This window comes from Neoarius graeffei, chromosome 14 (assembly GCF_027579695.1).
Source record: "Neoarius graeffei isolate fNeoGra1 chromosome 14, fNeoGra1.pri, whole genome shotgun sequence".
NCBI lineage: Eukaryota > Metazoa > Chordata > Actinopteri > Siluriformes > Ariidae > Neoarius > Neoarius graeffei.
Window position 1 is genome coordinate 67155944 of NC_083582.1, and position 20917 is coordinate 67176860.

General features: G+C 41.0%; 1 protein-coding gene across 1 annotated transcript in view; it reads left to right on the plus strand.

Moving 5' to 3' along the window:
• tcerg1l (transcription elongation regulator 1 like) overlaps nt 1-20917 on the plus strand; it is a 267113-nt gene that overhangs the window by 232490 nt on the left and 13706 nt on the right. The window contains exons 5-7 of the mRNA XM_060940254.1: nt 4745-4870; nt 9969-10051; nt 15237-15325. Of these exons, the coding sequence (XP_060796237.1) occupies nt 4745-4870; nt 9969-10051; nt 15237-15325 (298 nt within the window). The remainder of the gene's footprint in view (nt 1-4744; nt 4871-9968; nt 10052-15236; nt 15326-20917) is intronic.

Here is a 20917-nt window from a genome sequence, read left to right on the forward strand (position 1 = left end):
AATTACATGCTTGAAATATTCAGATTTTTCTATTCCATCAGAATTTTTTTTTTCAGTTTGTTGTAAATATCTACCACATATTACAATATCAGTAGACATTTTATATTTTCGTTCAAGGAATGACATGCGACCTTTGACCTGCATTTTCATGTGGTTACATGTTAATTGCCTGTTGACATTTATTGGTAAATTACAAAACTAGAAATTAATACAAGCAACAATGAATGATTAACAAAATGCGAGCTAAGAAAATACTTAGAAAGTGGGTAGAAAGTGGAACAAAAATATTTTCTGACGCAGGTTAAACATTATCAGTTCATTTGTTTACAAACATTAGAATTACTTCCTCATTTACAAAAGCACCGACATCGATATATTTATATAAAATATATTTTGTACTCAATATAAGTCTATATAAAACAAATTTTAAATAAAAGCTAATGTTTTGTTAATTTAATACCACATACCGATTATTATTATTATTTTTATTAATAATCATCTGGATGTCGATAATTGTGGAAGGGTGTCGATAACTGTGAAACGGTGTCACGTAATCTGATGCGCTAAGTAATCAGGTATCAACTCATCTTTTTTTTCAGTGGAAGTTTGAGTCATTATTTATGCACAATTTACGTATTGAAAGTCTTTTCTACTTTTGCAACAACCAAAAGATTGTTAAGGTGTCGATAATTGTAGCCGCTGCTCTAGAACAATTAATGAATTTAGGGTCACATGGCCCTAAATTCTCCACTATTTTTTCCTGCTTCACCATGACCTCTCATCTCATCTCATTATCTCTAGCCGCTTTATCCTTCTACAGGGTCGCAGGCAAGCTGGAGCCTATCCCAGCTGACTATGGGTGAAAGGCGGGGTACACCCTGGACAAGTCGCCAGGTCATCACAGGGCTGACACATAGACACAGACAACCATTCACACTCGCATTCACACCTACGGTCAATTTAGAGTCACCAGTTAACCTAACCTGCATTTCTTTGGACTGTGGGGGAAACCGGAGCACCCGGAGGAAACCCACGTGGACATGGGGAGAACATGCAAACTCCACACAGAAAGGCCCTCGCCAGCCCCGGGGCTCAAACCCAGGACCTTCTTGCTGTGAGGCGACAGCGCTAACCACTACACCACCGTGCCGCCTCACCATGACCTAATTCAAGATATTACTGTACATCATGCATCACATGGTGAGCTTTCCCCGTTTGCACAAGGCATTGTGGGATACAAATTTGAAACAGGAGAGAAAAATGGAGGACGCAAGTAAAACGTGAAAGACCGACGATAGTAACAGAAAGCGAGAAGAAAAGATGTTATGTTGCGAAGGAAAGGAAACGCAGGACCAAACTAATAAATATCAGTGGTCAGCGAGGACCTCGGTGTGATCAGGTGTTTGTTTAGCGACAGAATGATGTAACTGTCAGTGCACGGTCAAAGGTAAACCTGCGCATGCGCACACAGACTTCCTCTGTCTGCTTGACTGCGCGAAGCGAGCGATTTCATGCACATTATTTGCTCAGGAATCCCCTCAAATTAAATAAGTTCCCAGCCACAGAATGGCCTGGTTTTGCTTTTTTTTTTTGACATATTACAGAAATAAACATATATCACAATGACCAAATTTCAGAGGAAACTAAATTTCACAGATTTTATGAAATCGAAAGGACATCTAGCTTTAAGTAGCTTGCTTATTGTAACATTTGAGGGATGGTATACTTGTGCAGATTTATTTGAAGAATAAACTGGAGTCCAGGTTAAATAACAGGTATTAAACAGGTAAATTACAGGGAATGCACAGTTAAGTTGATAGAAGTCTTTGGATATTTTCATGTTGATTATTTTCTCTGATGATTGCTCAAGTGTGTGACACACTCCCTTTCCGCGATCAGATGGTTTAAAATGTCATGTACGGTATAAAATGTACTTTTTGATTATAGATATTCCTATTTAAACCCTAGATTTAATGTACGGAAAGAATATTCCTCTATACCCTCCACGTTATTCTCAAACGATGATGGCTGAACATTATAGATATATATATATATATTGCATTAAAATTGAAATGGGATGGATGCTGTTCACAATTCTATACTCTACAGACAAAATCCAGCTTTTTCTATTCATCATTTCTCTTGGTGTGTCTGAATTCAGAGCCATAATCAAGCCATATTTGCAAAGGTTCATCATGTTCGATATTAGCTGTAGGCTTTTCACACTGAATATGAATATACAGTTTTAACAAGCGCAGGGAACAAGCTTCAGTTTGGTTTTAACAAACCATTATTTTATTTTTTTAAATAAAACTTGCCCTGATTTCTGACAACTTTATTGCATTAACTACACTCTACATTGCATAAGCAGTGTAATCACAAAAATTGGGAAAGAAAATTAATGTAAAATATAACCTGTGACAGAAAGTAATAGGCTATAGCTGTGTTGCTATGGTGTCAGTGATTAATTTGGACAGGTTTTATCACAAAATTGTAATGGATGAGCCATTAAAAAAACTCCAAACAAGCCTGCACAATCTGCAAACGTTGAGGCCAATGATAAAATGTCTGTTTCAACACAGATAATTATCACTGTGAGGTTCATGCAAAGAGCTACTGTTTGTATGGGAAATGTCAAGCCTGACCAGATACTCATTAAGCATAAGATATAAAAAGATGGTGTGTGTTAATGGTAATGAAGGACATCACAAGCATCATTAATATTTAGTTTACACATAAGCACAACCTAAGCAGGAAAGTTTAATGTATCCTAAGGGAGGAATCCTACAGCTATAGACCTTGATTCAGTAATCTGTTATGCATTCGAGAGAGAAAGAGAGATGAAAATGCAGGCAGCGATGTAAAGTCAGAGCTCATGCACATGGAATGAATGAATGAATGATGAAGGATTCAGTCGATACGCGCTTAGGAAATATAGAACCCTTCAGGGTACTTCACTTGTCCCTATGGGGGAACTCTTAATGGTTATAACTAGACCCCTACAACAGAAGGTTTTCTTATCAGAGAAGGTTTCAAGCAGATCCATTATTTTGGAAGATAAGAACCCATAATAATCTATTGAATGAATCCTTAAAGAATCATTGAATCCTCGTAAAATTTGACATGGAAAAAAAAGAAATCGATGCTTTTTTTTTATTAATCTGGTTTGAGAATTTTAGAAAGTGCTAATATCCTGGGATTTTCACTCACAGCAGTCTATAGAGTTTAAAATGGTGCGGCAGGGTGGGTGGGGGGACCACCCCGTCTAGTGAGTGGTAATTTTGTGGGTAGAAAATTCCTTGTTGTTGATAGAGGTCAGGGGAGAATGGCCAAACTGATTTGAGCTGGTAGGAAGTCAACATTAACTTTCACTGGATGATTTTTGTTTTTCTAGTGTAACTACGAGAGACTGTTATGCATGAAACTCCCAGGAGATGCTATTAGACAGACAGACAGACAGACCGATAGACAGACAGACAGATAGACAGGTATTTAGTTGGGCTGGGATTTCAAGAGAGGGAAGGTCATCGCACATGTTTTACATAATTTTCATTCTCATTAAACCATTTAATTAGTCAAGTTTATTTGTATAGCGCTTTTAACAATAAACACTGTCACAAAGCAGCTTTACAGAATTTGAACAACTTAAAACATGAGCTAATTTTATCCCTAATCTATCCCCAATGAGCAAGCCTGTGGCTACGGTGGCAAGGAAAAACTCCCTCAGACGGCATGAGGAAGAAACCTCGAGAGGAACCAGACTCAAAAGGGAACCCATCCTCATTTGGGCAACAACAGACAGCCTGACTATAACATTAACAGTTTTAACATGAAGTCAGTTTCGTTGATGTTATAAACTCTTCAGTGATGGAAACTTGAGTGCAGAACTGTTCATGACAACTGCAGTCCTAAAGTTAGCAAGTCAACTGTAGTCCTCAGTCATAAAAGCGTTACTGTAAGTGTCCAGAGCGTCCTCCAGGTGTGACTTTCAACTGTCCACATGGGGCCGTCCTCTACAGGAGCGATGCGATGAGACTCCAACCAGACACAGGGCACCAGGATGGATCAGGCAGGTCCGAGGAGCAGAAGAAGTCAGCATCTCGATCCCAGGACTGACATTTAATGAGCCCTTGGGCCCTGTAAGAAGTGGCAGGGTCATCTTGGAAGAGTTCACACCTATCAGGATAGAAATATTGCATCACTCTTCCCTCTAAGTGGACTCAAATCCATCCATCCATCCATTATCTGTAGCCGCTTATCCTGTTCTACAGGGTCACGGGCAAGCTGGAGCCTATCCCGGCTGACTATGGGCAAGAGGTGAGGTACACCCTGGACAAGTTGCCAGATCATCACAGGGCTGACACATAGACACAGAAAACCATTCACACTCACATTCACACCTACGGTCAATTTAGAGTCACCAGTTAACCTAACCTGCATGTCTTTGGACTGTGGGGGAAACCGGAGCACCCGGAGGAAACCCACGCGGACACGGGGAGAACATGCAAACTCCACACAGAAAGGCCCTCATTGGCCACTGGGCTCGAACCCAGAACTTTCTTGCTGTGAGGTGACAGTGCTAACCACTACACCACTCTGCTGCCCTGGACTCAAATTATGTCAGCAAAATGCCTTCACTGCATGAGAAAGAGAATGAAAAGTAAGAGAGAGAGAGGTGATGATGATGGCAAGATTCTGACTTTTCTGACACAATATGATTGTGTTTTCTCTGTGTTACTCATAGGACCTCGAGGTTCATGGGAAGGTCTGCTGAGTCCTGTTCTGCCCACACAGCTCACTGCTGTGAGGTCCCTCTCTGCCCCTGCTGTAACCCTTCTGACTGGTGACTGGAAAGATAAAAAGGCTCCAGGTGAGCTCGGCTTTGGCGATCGAATTGTCTGAGCTTCTGCCGGACGATGCAGAACAACCAAATTCACTAAAAAATAATTGTTTAATTGTTGCAAGTTTACTGCTGGTAGCTCGTATTGCAACTGCAGGTACGATAGAAATCAATAGGAGGATTTTTTTCCCCCTCTCAATACATCTACAAGTATGTTATATCTAAACTTTGGAAGGTTGATAAAAAATGACTCATATTTCTACCTTCTGCATCTGTCTGCTAGTGTAGGGTGAACCAATGAAGCACACACCACAAAGCTTTCAGTTGCAGAACATCCATGTTTAGAGTAAGGCAGGGAGGTGTACCGTAAATTAGAAATTTCAGAGGCTTTTAACAAATCATTTTAAATATAGAGAGTGTGAAGGAACATTTTACTCCATGATGATATATGATGGTTCAAAACACATCTGTCAAGGTGAAGAAAACTAGGTTTTCAATTCCAAAAAGCTTTCCAAACCTACAAATTACACAACGTTCTGCTATGATTTGCTCTTACTACCACATTTGGCTCAGAGTTGCATCATCAGACAAAATCATGATCCTGTTGGATGCCACAGAGTTGAGCCGCGTTTGTTGTCAATCAGATCGAGGATTCCTTTCGTTAGAGCTGAGCAGAAGATTGCATGCTGAGTTAGACAGAACTTGTGATGTGAGTGATTTGGTGAATGATAAATGAAAGTTCTGGAAATAGTAGAGTTTTGGGACAAATGAGGGGGCAAAAACTTTCTAAAAGTTCCTTCTTGTAATTAAAGCAAGAAAAAATGTTTTGATAGACATGTGGATGGATGGATAAACAAAGGACATCAGATTTTTTTTTTAAAAGTATTGTTTTAATATTCCATCCATCCATCCATCCATTATCTGTAGCTGCTTATCCTGTTCTACAGGGTCGCAGGCAAGCTGGAGCCTATTCCAGCTCACTATGGGCGAGAGGCGGGGTACACCCTGGACAAGTCGCCTGGTTATCGCAGGGCTGACACATAGAGACAAACAACCATTCACATTCACACCTACGGTCAATTCAGAGCCACCAATTAGCCTAACCTGCATGTCTTTGGACTGTGGGGGAAACCGGAGCAACCTCACGCAGACATGGGGAGAACATGCAAACTCCATACAGAAAGGCCTTCACCGGCTGCTGGGCTCGAACCCAGGGCCTTCTTGCTGTGAGGCGACAGTGCTAAACACTACACCACCGTGCCGCCTGTTTTATATAATATTTATTTATTTATTTATTTATTTTTGCCTAATAGCCTACAAGTTAAGATGACTTCTTGAAACAAAATTTCACATAAGAAAAATCCATAAAAAGTAGTAACAATTACCTTTCCTCTAAGTATAACTTTGACTTCGTTACCACTTATAAGTATGGAATCATGCCAATTGGTACATTACATTTCATGGCATTTAGCAGACGCTGTTATCCAGAGCAACGTACAATGAGTGCAAAAGTCAGGTATAAGAAGTGCTGAACTTCTAGACAAGAAAGTTCTAGTGCCAACTGAACAAGTGGCAGCAATACCTAGTGTACTATTCTGTTGGAGTACCTATACCAATACTCAAACAGCCAAGGAATCAAACCAACCATATAAAGTACAAGTAAATATATAACTCAAAATGGCTAACCCCAGGCTAGACAGTACACAGCCTGGGTTGATCTAGACCAAACCACAGTTACACAGTGGTCAGGGAAGCAGGGGAGGGGTGCAGGCTGAAGAGGTGAGTCTTCAGTCCGCGCTTGAAGGTGGTCAGGGAGTCGGTAGTTCTGACCTCAATGGAAAGGTCATTCCACCAATGGGGAGTCAGGACATATAGCAGTCTTGAGCAGGCTGGGCAGGAGCGGAGAGGAGGAGGGGCCAGGTGAGCAGTAGTAGTGGAGTGTTGGGATCTGGCTGGCATGTAGGAGTGGGTCAGACTCTGGAGGTATGCTGGCCCAAACCCCTTAAGATCCTGATAAGCTCGTACCAATGTCTTAAATTTGATGCAAGCTGCGATAGGTAGCCAGTGCAGGGCGGCAAACAAAGTAGTGACATGGGAAGAACGAGGGAGGTTGTAGACCAGGCGAGCTGCAGCGTTCCAGATGAGCTGCAGGGGTCTGATGGCAGAAGCTGGAAGGCCAGCAAGGAGAGTGTTGCAGCAGTCCAAGCAGGAGAGGATCAGCACTTGGACCAGGAGCTGAGTAGAGTAGGTGGTGAGAAAAGGGCGGATCCTTCAGATGTTCTAGAGGAGGAATCTATACATCTGGGTCACTGTAGCGATGTTCGATTGTGAAATTCAATACAATTCAGTAAAATTCAAATGCCACTGTCATTGTATTGATTTGCTGCCATGTAATAGATAGTTGTTTAAACAGTTTGTACACTTATCAGTGTTCTGGAATACCCACTTACTGTTCTACATGAATTTTTGTGGTCTTATTGATTTTCTGGTAGAATGTTATCATGCTGAAGCAGAAACAAATAGCATTTTATTTGCAGTGCTCCAAGTTTTATTGTTACACCAAGACCTTTTTCACTTTAATTCACTTATAGTACAATATAATGTAAAGCCAAACCAATGTCTCGAGTCCTGAGTCAAATGGATTGGCATTTATTACGTGTTCACACAGCACACTTAACAAAGGGGCTTCTTAAAAAGGTCTCAGTGGAGTCAGAAGCTTCTGAATGCAATGATTTAAACATGGAAAACCTATTGCCTCCTGAAGCGAACCTTGGTGTGCTTTGCAGTCAGAACAATGACCAAATGTCAACGAAAACACAACAGTAATAAACCCCAGAAGCTGTAGAATGAGCTCCGGCAGTGGCACTGTGCTGAATTGCTTCACATCAATAAACAGAGGTTACAGAGGTTCAAATGTCTTCACACCCTAAAGTGTAAGATTAAATGCCAGAGACATCTATACTTTCTCATGTGTCCATGGATTTGACAAGTTTCCCCAAGTTGTAATGAAAAGTCCCCGGATAGTAGACAGAGACAGAAGTATATTCTGTTGGAGAATTCTTTGATAAATAAAATAAGAACAAGTCCAACAGTGGCTTTACCTGAAGTCTCAGATACTGATTAACCCTTTACAAGCCAAACATACGTCCTCATCTCATCTCATTATCTCTAGCCGCTTTATCCTTCTACAGGGTCGCAGGCAAGCTGGAGCCTATCCCAGCTGACTACGGGCGAAAGGCGGGGTACACCCTGGACAAGTCGCCAGGTCATCACAGGGCTGACACATAGACACAGACAACCATTCACACTCACATTCACACCTACGGTCAATTTAGAGTCACCAGTTAACCTAACCTGCATGTCTTTGGACTGTGGGGGAAACCGGAGCACCCGGAGGAAACCCACGCGGACACGGGGAGAACATGCAAACTCCACACAGAAAGGCCCTCGCCGGCCCCGGGGCTCGAACCCAGGACCTTCTTGCTGTGAGGTGACAGCGCTAACCACTACACCACCGTGCCGCCCAAACATACGTCCTCTCTTCTCAATTTCAAAACAACACAGACAGTATAACTCTAAGAAATAAATGATTACCGATCATTGGTATTGGAAGTTATATGTTTTCAGGTGGCTTGTGATTCAGGTAACATATCTTTGAAAGTTATCTTACGTACATGCAGCAGCTTTTTTTTTTTTTTTATCATAGCCCTTTCTGATTATTGTAGTAACCTGTGCCAGGGTCCTGTAATTTGCTGGGGCTGATGGGGAGTGTAATTCATCATCACTAGCCATAAACAAAAGACAAACACAACAACCAAAGGGAAAAAAACAACAACAGAAAAGACTAAATGATACCTATTTAACATCCAGTTTCGAATGAAAACCCATATTTCCATCTAAATTATATAAAATAGCATAGTGTTATTGACCCTGAACAAGCTATGGCTTATTGATTATTCACTTAATGCAACAGTCCTACAGCAATGCAATACAATTAGGGGAAGATAATTAAGAAAAATTATGTTTAAATAGTTTCTCATTAATAAACCATAGAATGTCCCAACATCCAGGTTTTGCATTTTCCAGACTCTAGGCACTCTATGTTTACTGGAAAAAAGAAAAATACGCAAAAATAAACAATAGAATAAAATAAAATTGTGTATTACTCATGAAAGTATATTATAAATATGTTAATAATCTATTTAAGCATATTATCTCTGAGTAGCTTAAGGTGAAACATAGGATTACAGAGTGTTTATTTATTTGGGAGGTACAAAGTAGGAAACCTAGAAATCCATCCATTCTCCATAACCGCTTATCCTATTCAGGGTCACAGGCAAGCTGAAGCCTATCCCAGCTGACTATGGGCGAGAGGCGGGGTACACCCTGGACAAGTCGCTAGATCACCGCAGAGCTGACACATAGAGACAAACAACCATTCACACTCACGATCGATTTAGAGCCACCAATTAGTCTAACCTGCATGGAAACCGGAGCACACAGACAGAACGTGCAAACTCCACACAGAAAGGCACCTGTCAGCCACTGGGCTCGAACCCAGAACATTCTTGCTGTGAGGCAACAGTGCTAACCACCATGCCACCCAAGCCTAGAAATGAAGATACTAAAATCAGTGAAAACTAGTCTATGGCTCTAAGGGTTAAGTTTTTAAAAAACTTCTTTAAAAAAAACAAACCTTTGTGCTACACAAAAGACTTTCGAGATCATTTAGTTTTCTCCATCCAGATGGCTTATGAATTACTGGCCAATCAAGTCATCGCTTTGATTTTCTATAGTGCATACACACACACACACACACACACACACACACACACACACACACTTATGTCCAAAGACTTTTTTTTTTTACCATTTTCATTCTGTACATGCCTTGTCTAGATTTCTTATAAATGAAGATTTGATTGGTGGACCAACTGCATGCTTAAAGTACTTTAATTAGCCTACTTAACACCACTTTAAATTACACTGTCATTCTTGTAGACTGAAGTGTGGTTTAACAACAAGCTCGTTGCTGACTGCACAGTGAACGCCAAAGACTGATGAGAATTTAAACTGAAAAAAAAAACAAGAAGAAGTAAAGGTTTAACATCTGCTTATTTCCCTTTAGAAAAGAAATTGGAAGTGAGGGAGCCATCCTGCACAGGAGCACTGGTGCTGCACTCCAATTCAGCACCAGAGGACAAAGCTGAGGTTTGTGATCATCATTCACTTTCTCCCTCATTAGTTCTTTCTGATCATTATATCAGTGTAACCACTACCAACCTCTAAATTGGCACAACTGTGCAGTTCATTTAATTTCCATATCTGGGGTTTGGCATGAATTGAATCTAACTGCTCATAAAAGAAAATCAAAGTGAATTATTAGAGGGGCTGAAATGTAGCATCCAATTAAGATGACTTCATTAATCACATGTATGTGCTGAAAGAAAAGGAGACTCTCCTTGCATGTTGGGCAGGTTTATTGAAAAGTTTTAGTTGTAAAGGTAGTATTTTATATAGACTGGAGAGAGATGCTCATCTCTTTCAGATGACTTGTGAACTTAAAGAATAGAATGATCTTACGTTGGCTGAGTGCAATCTAAAAATTTGATTATAAGCGACAAGAGCCTCATGGTTCTAGGTTCATTAGTGTATGCTTTAGTAGTAGAGTGCTTTTTTATAATGATAGATAGATAGATAGATAGATAGATAGATAGATAGATAGATAGATAGATAGATAGATAGATACATAGATAGATAGATAGATAGATAGATAGATAGATAGATAGATAGATAGATAGATACTTCCTTCCTCCCTCCTTCCCTCCTGAAGGAAATTAAGGCATTCAGTAGCTTATATTGCACACACAGGTGCAAAAGCCAAAAACACACTCACAGAAGACAACTGTGAGATGATTACAGATTCTAGGCAGCATGCACCGTGGAAATGGTGCAGTAGGACGCGATGGTAAAAGAAAATGTGTACCATGGCAGTAGTGCAAAAAAGTGAACAGTGCAGGGATATACCAGTGCAATTACTCTATCTTCTACAAAATACAAATACACAATATACCAATACAAGAATGTTAACAGCAATCGAAATTAACGACACAAAACCTTGAATACTCGGTCAACAAATACTGGAATTGAAAGAGAAAAATATATATATATGCAAATATATCCCATACTGTATATGCAAGCATGCAGGCCAAAGACTTTTGCGAAGTAAATCAGAGGAAAGTGAGAATAATAACATCTCTGCCTCCCAGAGGCTTTACACATGCTCAGTAGTTGTGCTCATTGTTTTAGACAACAGACTTGAATATTCACAGACTCAAAGTTAGGCACGAATTGACACGTGAATATTACAGGTGTGAATATCACGCTGACCTTGAAAAAAATTACCTTAGCTGTGTCCAAAATCACTCACTCATTCACTACTCCCTACTCACTATCTAGGGAATTCTATATAGAGGACTATATAGTGAGCTCATTGGTAAAATGAAAAAAAAAAAAAAACACTTTCAGATACTACTCCGCCGTGCCGTTATTTACATCATTACTGTCACGCACTTAAAACGTGCCAGATCAGTCAGCTGGTGTGTTTTCAAAATAATAAACACATGCATGTATTTTTGTGATAAATCCATATTATACTGAGCGTATTCCCTACATTAATAAATACAAAGTACTGCGTGTCTGCTGCATCTTTCAGTTCTTTTAAATCAAAGCAGAATACTTTCTTTCTTCTTCGCCGCTGCCTTTTATTAAATCAAATTCGAGGCTTTTGATTAATTCCTCGCTCTGCATGCTAACTTTTATTCTTGTATTTTATGTCTTATTCTATTTCAGCTTATTTTCTATTCTCTTGCTATTTTTAATTGTACTTGAATGTCCGTTTATAATGTGTTTCTTCCTCCGTCCATTCACCCCAACACACTACAATATTATTACCATTTTTGCACCACAACTTATAGATTTGTATCATGCCCGTTGTCATAAGGAAAAACAAACTACTGCGATACTCAATCTAAAATACTTAACAGTCCTTATGAAACAGCTTTTACAGCTCTGTGAAAATGCGCAACCGCAGTGCATGATGGTGTATATATTGCTTGGTAAGTGACCATCGGTTGTACACTACTTTTCATGATGCATTGTGGGATACTATGAGTCGGCTATATAGGGTGTAATAATTCTCACTATTGAGGTATTTCACTCACGTGACCAAGTCATGTGACGCTGCCATTTTGGACGGCACAGCTCGAATCAGTTTGAATGCGAGGAAGGCGACAAATGAAAAACATAAAAGAAAAAGGAGCGAGATGCAGAAAACACCTTCACTATCCAGCGACGTAGGGCATTTACAGGGCGAGCAGAGGGAGAGGTATTTGCAAAAATTGAGGTTAGCAGGGTTAGAGAACGACGTTTACCTGCTTCCACCAGGATTGTTCACTGACAGCTAAGATTTGTTCACATTTTCATTCGGTCCTCAGGATAAACAAAATGTTATTAAATGTCATTGAAATAACTTCTTAGTCTGTTGAGACATGGCCCGTTATAAGTTTTTCCTTTACTGTATTTACTAGTTTACTGAGCGCGCTCTGGGGCTGGCTGGCTGGCGCTAGCTAGCTAGCACTCCGGGGCTGGCTGGCTGGCACTAGCTAGCTAGCGCTCCGGGGCTGGCTGGCGCTAGCTAGCTAGCGCTCCGGGGCTGGCTGGCTGGCTGGCTGGCTGGCGCTAGCTAGCTAGCGCTCCGGGGCTGGCTGGCTGGCTGGCTGGCGCTAGCTAGCTAGCTAGCGCTCCGGGGCTGGCTGGCTGGCTGGCGCTAGCTAGCTAGTGCTCCGGGGCTGGCTGGCTAGCTAGCTAGCGCTCCGGGGCTGGCTGGCTGGCTAGCTAGCGCTCCGGGGCTGGCTGGCTGGCTAGCTAGCGCTCCGGGGCTGGCTGGCGCTAGCAAGCTAGCGCTCCGGGGCTGGCTGGCGCTAGCTAGCTAGCGCTCCGGGGTTGGCTGGCTCAGTAAACTAGTAAATCCAGTAAAGGAAAAACTTGAGACTGAAAGGTTTTAACAGTCATCCAAATGACTGAATGTAAACACTGCTACAGTAACATACCAGCTACTGTTGTTGACATTAGCTAGCTTGCCGTCCAAAATGGCGGACACCGGGACGTCACGTGACCCTGTGACGTCAGGTGAAATACCTCAATACATTCGGACAGCATTACAAAATGGCGAACTCACTATATAGTCCACTCTATAGTGAACAGTGAGTGGTTCCAGACACAGCGCTTGTCTCCTACCTGTACAGTCCTCAGTCAGTACATTTACATGCACATCCAAATCGAGCTGCTGTCGGTAATCGAGCAAAGGGTCCCAGCAGGGGTGCCAGAGAAATCCAATCCTACATGCACACAAGGAAATCGAGCTATTGTGTGAGGTACATTGTGCACCCGAGCCACAGGTGGCGCTACACACCCCATCGTGTTGGTACACTTCCGGTTGTCGTCATGAAGAAGAGCTATTCAAGAGTATAAACAAAGTTATCAGTTCCGTGTTCTCCGTTGCGCGTTTTTCTCCCGTCCATGAATTTTAATATATTCAACTCCTTAAGCTGAATGAGCATGAACTCTGTCTCCTCATTGCTCCAGAAGTGCACGTTTCTGCTCGCCATTTTCTCTTCTTCGTTTGTTCCTCCTGACCTCTTCTGCTGCTCACTACTACTGTTGTCATGCCGACCGAGGCTGTCGTGTTTCCCACTTGTGGTCTTGTCACTCGTCACTTCCGGAAGGGGCAGTGCTGAAGTAAGTAGCTCGACTATGTAGCTCGATAGGGTTTACATGCACTAAGTAGCTCGGCAAAAATCGCATAATCTAGGTCGTGTAGCTCGATTACAAGAAATCAAGTTCAGTTCAATTTCAGCCTAGCTAAGGCGTTTCCATGGCATTTAGAACTTCAATTTCAGTCGAGCAACGGCAGAAATTCGATTTTCTCTATGTGCATGTAAACGCACTGAGTGAAACACTTCTTGTTCTTTTGAGTGTTGCACTGATGCTGTCATGCCCTTTTCCATGAACTCCCAAAATAATATGTTTTACTATTTTACAGGACTGTACTATAAAGGATTGGTGAATTAGAACAGCCCTTTAGTTTACAGTAAAATATCAGGAAATGTGATGATTGAGTGGGAATGAATGGGACATGTAACATTATAAACATGGTAAAGATCCCTTTTTAATCGACATTTGAAAATTAATCAATACTTTTTGTGCCTTTTATTTTATCAACTATTTTCAACAAACACAAGCCCTCTCTGATAAGTTTATATGCTATTAAAGTTTTTGGTTTAGTAAAGCACTGAAATTTGTCCTTGTGTGTGAGTTAATTCAACAGTAGAGGTAGTTGAATCAGTGTACTAGTATGCTATTTGAGGGAAGTGGAAGCTCAGTGGTTAAGGTGTGAAGCTACAACTCAGAAGGTCATGAGTTTAAATCCCAGCAGTACCATGGCTGGTTGCTTTAACGAGAACCATTATCCTCTACTGTGAAGTTGCTTTCTGTCTCAATTGTAAGTGGCAGTGGATAAAAGTGTCAGCCAAATGAACAACTGGGAATGCGGTTGATTTTATTTTACATTTAAAGTATACGTATGACTGGAAACATACAGAAATGTATTACACTTTAATGTAAATATATTTACAACTCCACTGCCACTATATTTCATGAAATTTAATCGTATTTTTTAGCAGTGTATAGTTGTTCAGTCAAATAGCTGGTGCCAGTTTGTATAAATGGTCTGTTACTTTCAACATTGTACACAATGCCCCTTATTGGCCTTTCCAGACATTGTAATTAGCTCAATTTTCTCACAACACCAATTCATTTTGCCAGATGCATTGCCGTTCAGCAGCCTCCAGCGTGGAGAATTAGTAGTGTCATTTGGTCAGCCAGGGTTTCAGTAATTGACTGCTGTCTGTCCGTTGTCGAGAGCTGAACATGTCTAAATCATTTGTCACACAGTAATATCTACTCCACATTTTAGGATTAGCCTCCTAACCCTTGTGTAGGCAAGTTAATTGAACTCCATGTCTGCTTAATCAGTGGTCTAAGAGTGCACAGCGGATAAACATTAATTGGGGATAAGACCTTTTCAAGATGGTGAGGTGGCTGTTGGGGTACTTAGTGTTGGCTTGCTGTCTTGTTGTGCTAAATTTAAGGTCTATTGTGGTTAAAGTGGATTTGAAGAGTAATTTGATGGTCACCATGATTTTTTTTTAATTATTCACACAATAAATTTGAAAACAATTTGAAATAAAACAGGGTTATTTGATTATTTATACTGGGAAAAAAATTAAAAATAATAATGCTGAGTCTGTGTGTGTGTGTGTGTGTGTGTGTGTAGGATGAACAGTTTAAGATTAACATGGATATTGACAGCTCTCCCAAAGATAAAAGGCCAGTTGCATCCACCCCAGTGCCGGGATCACCATGGTAAGTGATCACTTACTATGTGCATGTACACTCAGTGATCATGTTGTGTATTATAGAACAATCTCAATTGGATATGAGTAGGTTTAATTTGCCTCACCTATACGTAATAGCATGTTAAGTAAAATGGTGATGAATGGTGGAGAGGCATATCAAAAATGCTTTAGTTTTAAGGAACACAAAATCTGTATTCTTTTGGCGAATGTACTGGAGTAAAGCCTGTGCGGAGCAGAGCCCCTTACATCAAAAAATATGATAATGCATCGAGCTGACTTTTGATGGCTTTGACCATACGAAAGAATGTATGTACGGTATGAACGACAAACATATATCACTACAGGAAACCTGACTGTACATGCAAGGCAATGTATCTCAAACGCTTGACCACCAGGCAACGAAATTTGTATCTTTATTTACATAAGATAGATGTTTGGGGGGTTTTTATCCAGAGCTTATTTTTAATTTGCTTTTTAAAAAATAACCTGGAATTATTTACTTAGACATTTTATGGAAAATGGCGGCACGGTGGTGTAGTGGTTAGCGCTGTCGCCTCACAGCAAGAAGGTCCTGGGTTCGAGCCCCGTGGCCGGCGAGGGCCTTTCTGTGTGGAGTTTGCATGTTCTCCCCGTGTCCGCGTGGGTTTCCTCCGGGTGCTCCGGTTTCCCCCACAGTCCAAAGACACGCAGGTTAGGTTAACTGGTGACTCTAAATTGACTTTAGGTGTGAGTGTGAATGGTTGTCTGTGTCTATGTGTCAGCCCTGTGATGACCTGGCGACTTGTCCAGGGTGTACCCTGCCTTTCGCCTGTAGTCAGCTGGGATAAGCTCCAGCTTGCCTGTGACCCTGTAGAACAGGATAAAGCGGCTAGAGATAATGAGATGAGATGAGATTTTATGGAAAATATTTGCGACAGTTTCACATAAAACTACTTCGAACAGTCTTATTAGTCTACTAACTTGTTGGACAATTGATAGTTTTTGTCATTTAAGGGTGGTAGACAAATGTAATCGCAGGAAGAGTTTGACTGAAAAGCATGCTAGCAAGTAGGTCCAAATCATAGACAAAGGCAGAGTCGAAAACCAGGCAGTGGTCGAGTGAGGCACAGACAGGATATCAGAGGTAATACAATACTCACAGTCCAAAAACACAAACAGGGTCAAAACCAGAAAAGCAATACAAAATACAAGGCTTTCGCAAAGTCTGTGTGTTACTGAGAGTCATTATATGTATGCTCTTATATGTGATTGCACTCTGATCAGGAACAGGTGCATGGTAATTAGTCCTAATGGTGTGCTTGCACTTTGCAATTTGCAGCTGTGCGCTCCAAGCTCCAACATGTGTGGATGTAAAAGATGTACCAGAAAACTGTTTGACATATCAGGTTTGCTATTCTCATCTCATCTCATTATCTCTAGCCACTTTATCCTGTTCTACAGGGTTGCAGGCGAGCTGGAGCCTATCCCAGCTGACTACGGGCGAAAGGCGGGGTACACCCTGGACAAGTCGCCAGGTCATCACAAGGCTGACACATAGACACAGACAACCATTCACACTCACATTCACACCTACGGTCAATTTAGAGTCACCAGTTAACCTAACCTGCATGTCTTTGGACTGTGGGGGAAACCGGAGCACCCGGAGGAAACCCACGCGGACACGGGGAGAACATGCAAACTCCACACAGAAAGGCCCTTGCCGGCCACAGGGCTCGAACCCAGGACCTTCTTGCTGTGAGGCGACAGCGCTAACCACTACACCACCGTGCCGCCCGGTTTGCTATTCTATCATAACTACAGTGGTGCTTGAAAGTTTGTGAACCCTTTAGAATTTTCTATATTTCTGCATAAATATGACCTAAAACATCATCAGATTTTCACACAAATCCTAAAAGCAGATAAAGAGAACCCAGTTAAACAAATGAGACAAAAATATTATACTTGCTCATTTATTTATTGAGGAAAATGATCCAATATTACATATCTGTGAGTGGTAAAAGTATGTGAACCTCTAGGATTAGCAGTTAATTTGAAGGTGAAATTAGAGTCAGGTGTTTTCAATCAATGGGATGACAATCAGGTGTGAGTGGGCACCCTGTTTTATTTAAAGAACAGGGATCTATCAAAGTCTGAGCTTCACAACACATGTTTGTGGAAGTGTATCATGGCATGAACAAAGGAGATTTCGGAGGACCTCAGAAAAAGCGTTGCTGATGCTCATCAGACTGGAAAAGGTTACAAAACCATCTCTAAAGAGTTTGGACTCCACCAATCCACAGTCAGACAGATTGTGTACAAATGGAGGAAATTCAAGACCATTGTTACCCTCCCCAGGAGTTGTTGACCAACAAAGATCACTCCAAGAGCAAGGCGTGTAATAGTCGGCAAGGTCACAAAGGACCCCAGGGTAACTTCTAAGCAACTGAAGGCCTCTCTCACATTGGCTAATGTTCATGTTCATGAGTCCGCCATCAGGAGAACACCGAACAACAATGGTGTGCATGGCAGGGTTGCAAGGAGAAAGCCACTGCTCTCCACAAAGAACATTGCTGCTCGTCTGCAGTTTGCTAAAGATCACGTGGACAAGCTAGAAGGCTATTGGAAAAAATGTTTTGTGGACAGATGAGACCAAAATAGAACTTTTTGGTTTAAATGAGAAGCGTTATATTTGGAAAAAGGAAAACACTGCATTCCAGCATAAGAACCTTATCCCATCTGTGAAACATGGTGGTGGTAGTATCATGGTTTGGGCCTGTTTTGCTGCATCTGGGCCAGGACGGCTTGCCATCATTGATGGAACAATGAATTCTGAATTATACCAGCGAATTCTAAAGGAAAATGTCAGGACATCTGTCCATGAACTGAATCTCAAGAGAAGGTGGATCATGCAGCAACACAACGACCCTAAGCACACAAGCCGTTCTACCAAAGAATGGTTAAAGAAGAATAAAGTTAATGTTTTGGAATGGCCAAGTCAAAGTCCTGACCTTAATCCAATGGAAATGTTGTGGAAGGACCTGAAGCGAGCAGTTCATGTGAGGAAACCCACCAACATCCCAGAGTTGAAGCTGTTCTGTACGGAGGAACGGGCTAAAATTCCTCCAAGCCGGTGTGCAGGACTGATCAACAGTTACCGCAAACATTTAGTTGCAGTTATTGCTGCACAAGGGGGTCACACCAGATACCGAAAGCAAAGGTTCACATACTTTTGCCACTCACAGATATGTCATTTTGGGTCATTTTCCTCAATAAATAAATGACCAAGTATAATATTTTTGTCTCATTTGTTTAAATGGGTTCTCTTTATCTACTTTTAGGACTTGTGTGAAAATCTGATGATGTTTTAGGTCATATTTATGCAGAAATATAGAAAATTCTAAAGGGTTCACAAACTTTCAAGCACCACTGTATATAGTAATGATGTAAAGTGAAAGCGCTGGTTCAATGCTGGCACCCAGCAGAATTGCACCATAATAAATGTCATGGTGTTGTTTCTGGCACACGGCATGCGGTGTCAAAGAAAGGACTAAATATGTATTCATAACTGTGATGTGTATGTCATTACTGGTCTCAATGCTACAAGACATTGCAGCAATTTATTGATGTGAAATACACGACGCGACACGATTCGATGGTTCATGTTCTATAATTCTATTCAGGTTGATTTTGTGCGCTTGCAAATATTTTTGCTCAGGCACTCATCAGGAGATCTGCTTTCAGGCACTGCTTAAATATCTTTTTTTTTTTCATTTAGATAAGCTTTCTTATTATTTCATGAAACTTTTGTAAATAGTTTTCTTGTCTTTAAGTCTCAGAAATTATCAAATTTAATATTTGGCTTTCTTCCACACACAATCTGTTATTTCATGCCTGACAAGTTACACTATATATATATATATATATATATATATATATATATATATATATATATATATATGTATGTATGTACAGTGCCTTGAAAAAGTATTCATACCCCTTGAACTTTTTCACATTTTTCCACCTTACAACCACAAACTTAAAAGTTTTTTATTGAGATTTTATGTGATAGACCAACACAGAGTAGCACATAATTGTGAAGTGAAACGAAAATGATAAATGGTCTTCAAAATTTTAAACAAATAAAAATCTTAAAAATGTGGTGTGCATTAGTATTCAACCCCCTGTACTCTGATACCTCTAAATACAATCCAGTGCAATCAATTGCCTTCAGAAGTCATCTAATTAGTTAATAGAGTCCTACTGTGTGTAATTTACTCTCAGCATAAATACACTTGTTCTGTGAAGGCCTCAGTGGTTTGTTAGAGAACACTGAAGAACAAACATCATCATGAAGACCAAAAAACTCACCAGACAGGTCAGGGATAAAGTTCTGGAGAAGTTTAAAGCAGGGTTAGGTTATAAAAAAAATATCTCAAGCTCTGAACATCTCAAGAAGCACTGTTCAATCCGTCATTCAAAAATGGAAAAAGTATGGCACAACTGCAAACCTACCAAGACATGGCCGTCCACCTAAACTGACAGAGCGAGCAAGGAAAGCACTGGTCAGAGAAGCAGCCAAGAGGTCCATGATCACTCTGGAGGAGCTGCAGAAATCCACAGCTCAGGTGGGAGAATCTGTACACAGGACAACTATAAGTCGTACACTCCACAAATCTGGCCTTTTTGGAAGAGTGGCAAGAAGAAAGCCATTGTTGAAAGACAGGCATAAGAAGTCCCATTTGCAGTTTGCCAGAAGCCATGTAGGGGACACAGCAAACATGTGGAAGAAGGTGCTTTGGTCAGATGAGACCAAAGTTGAACTTTTTGGCCTAAATGCAAAGCGCTATGTGTGGCGGAAAACTAACACTGCTCATCACCCTGCACACACCATCCCTCCCCACTGTGAAACATGGTGGTGGCAGCATCATGCTATGGGGATGCTTTTCTTCAGCAGGGACTGGGAAGCTAGTCAGAGTTGATGGGAAGATGGATGGAGCTAAATACAGGGCAATCCTGGAAGAAAACCTGTTGGAGGCTGCAAAAGACTTGAGACTGGGAAGGAGATTCACCTTCCAGCAAGACAATGACCCTAAACATACAGCCATGGAATGGTTTAGATCAAAGAATATTCATGTATTAGAATGGCCCAGTCAAAGTCCAGACCTAAATCCCATTGAGCATCTGTGGCAAGACTTGAAAATTGCTGTTCACAGACGCTCTCCATCCAATCTGGCTGAGCTTGAGCTATTTTGCAAAGAAGAATGGGCAAAAATGTCAGTGTCTAGATGTGCAAAGCTGGTAGAGACATACCACAAAAGACTTGCAGCTGTAATTGCAGCAAAAGGTGGCTCTACAAAGTATTGGCGCAGGGGGGCTGAATACTAATGCACACCACATTTTTCAGATTTTTATTTGATTAAAATTTTGAAGACCATTTATCATTTTCGTTTCACTTCACAATTACCGGTATGTGCTACTCTGTGTTGGTCTATCACATAAAATCTCAATAAAAAACTTTTAAGTTTGTGGTTGTAAGGTGGAAAAATGTGAAGAAGTTCAAGGGTTATGAATACTTTTTCAAGGCACTGTAAATATATATATATATATATATATATATATA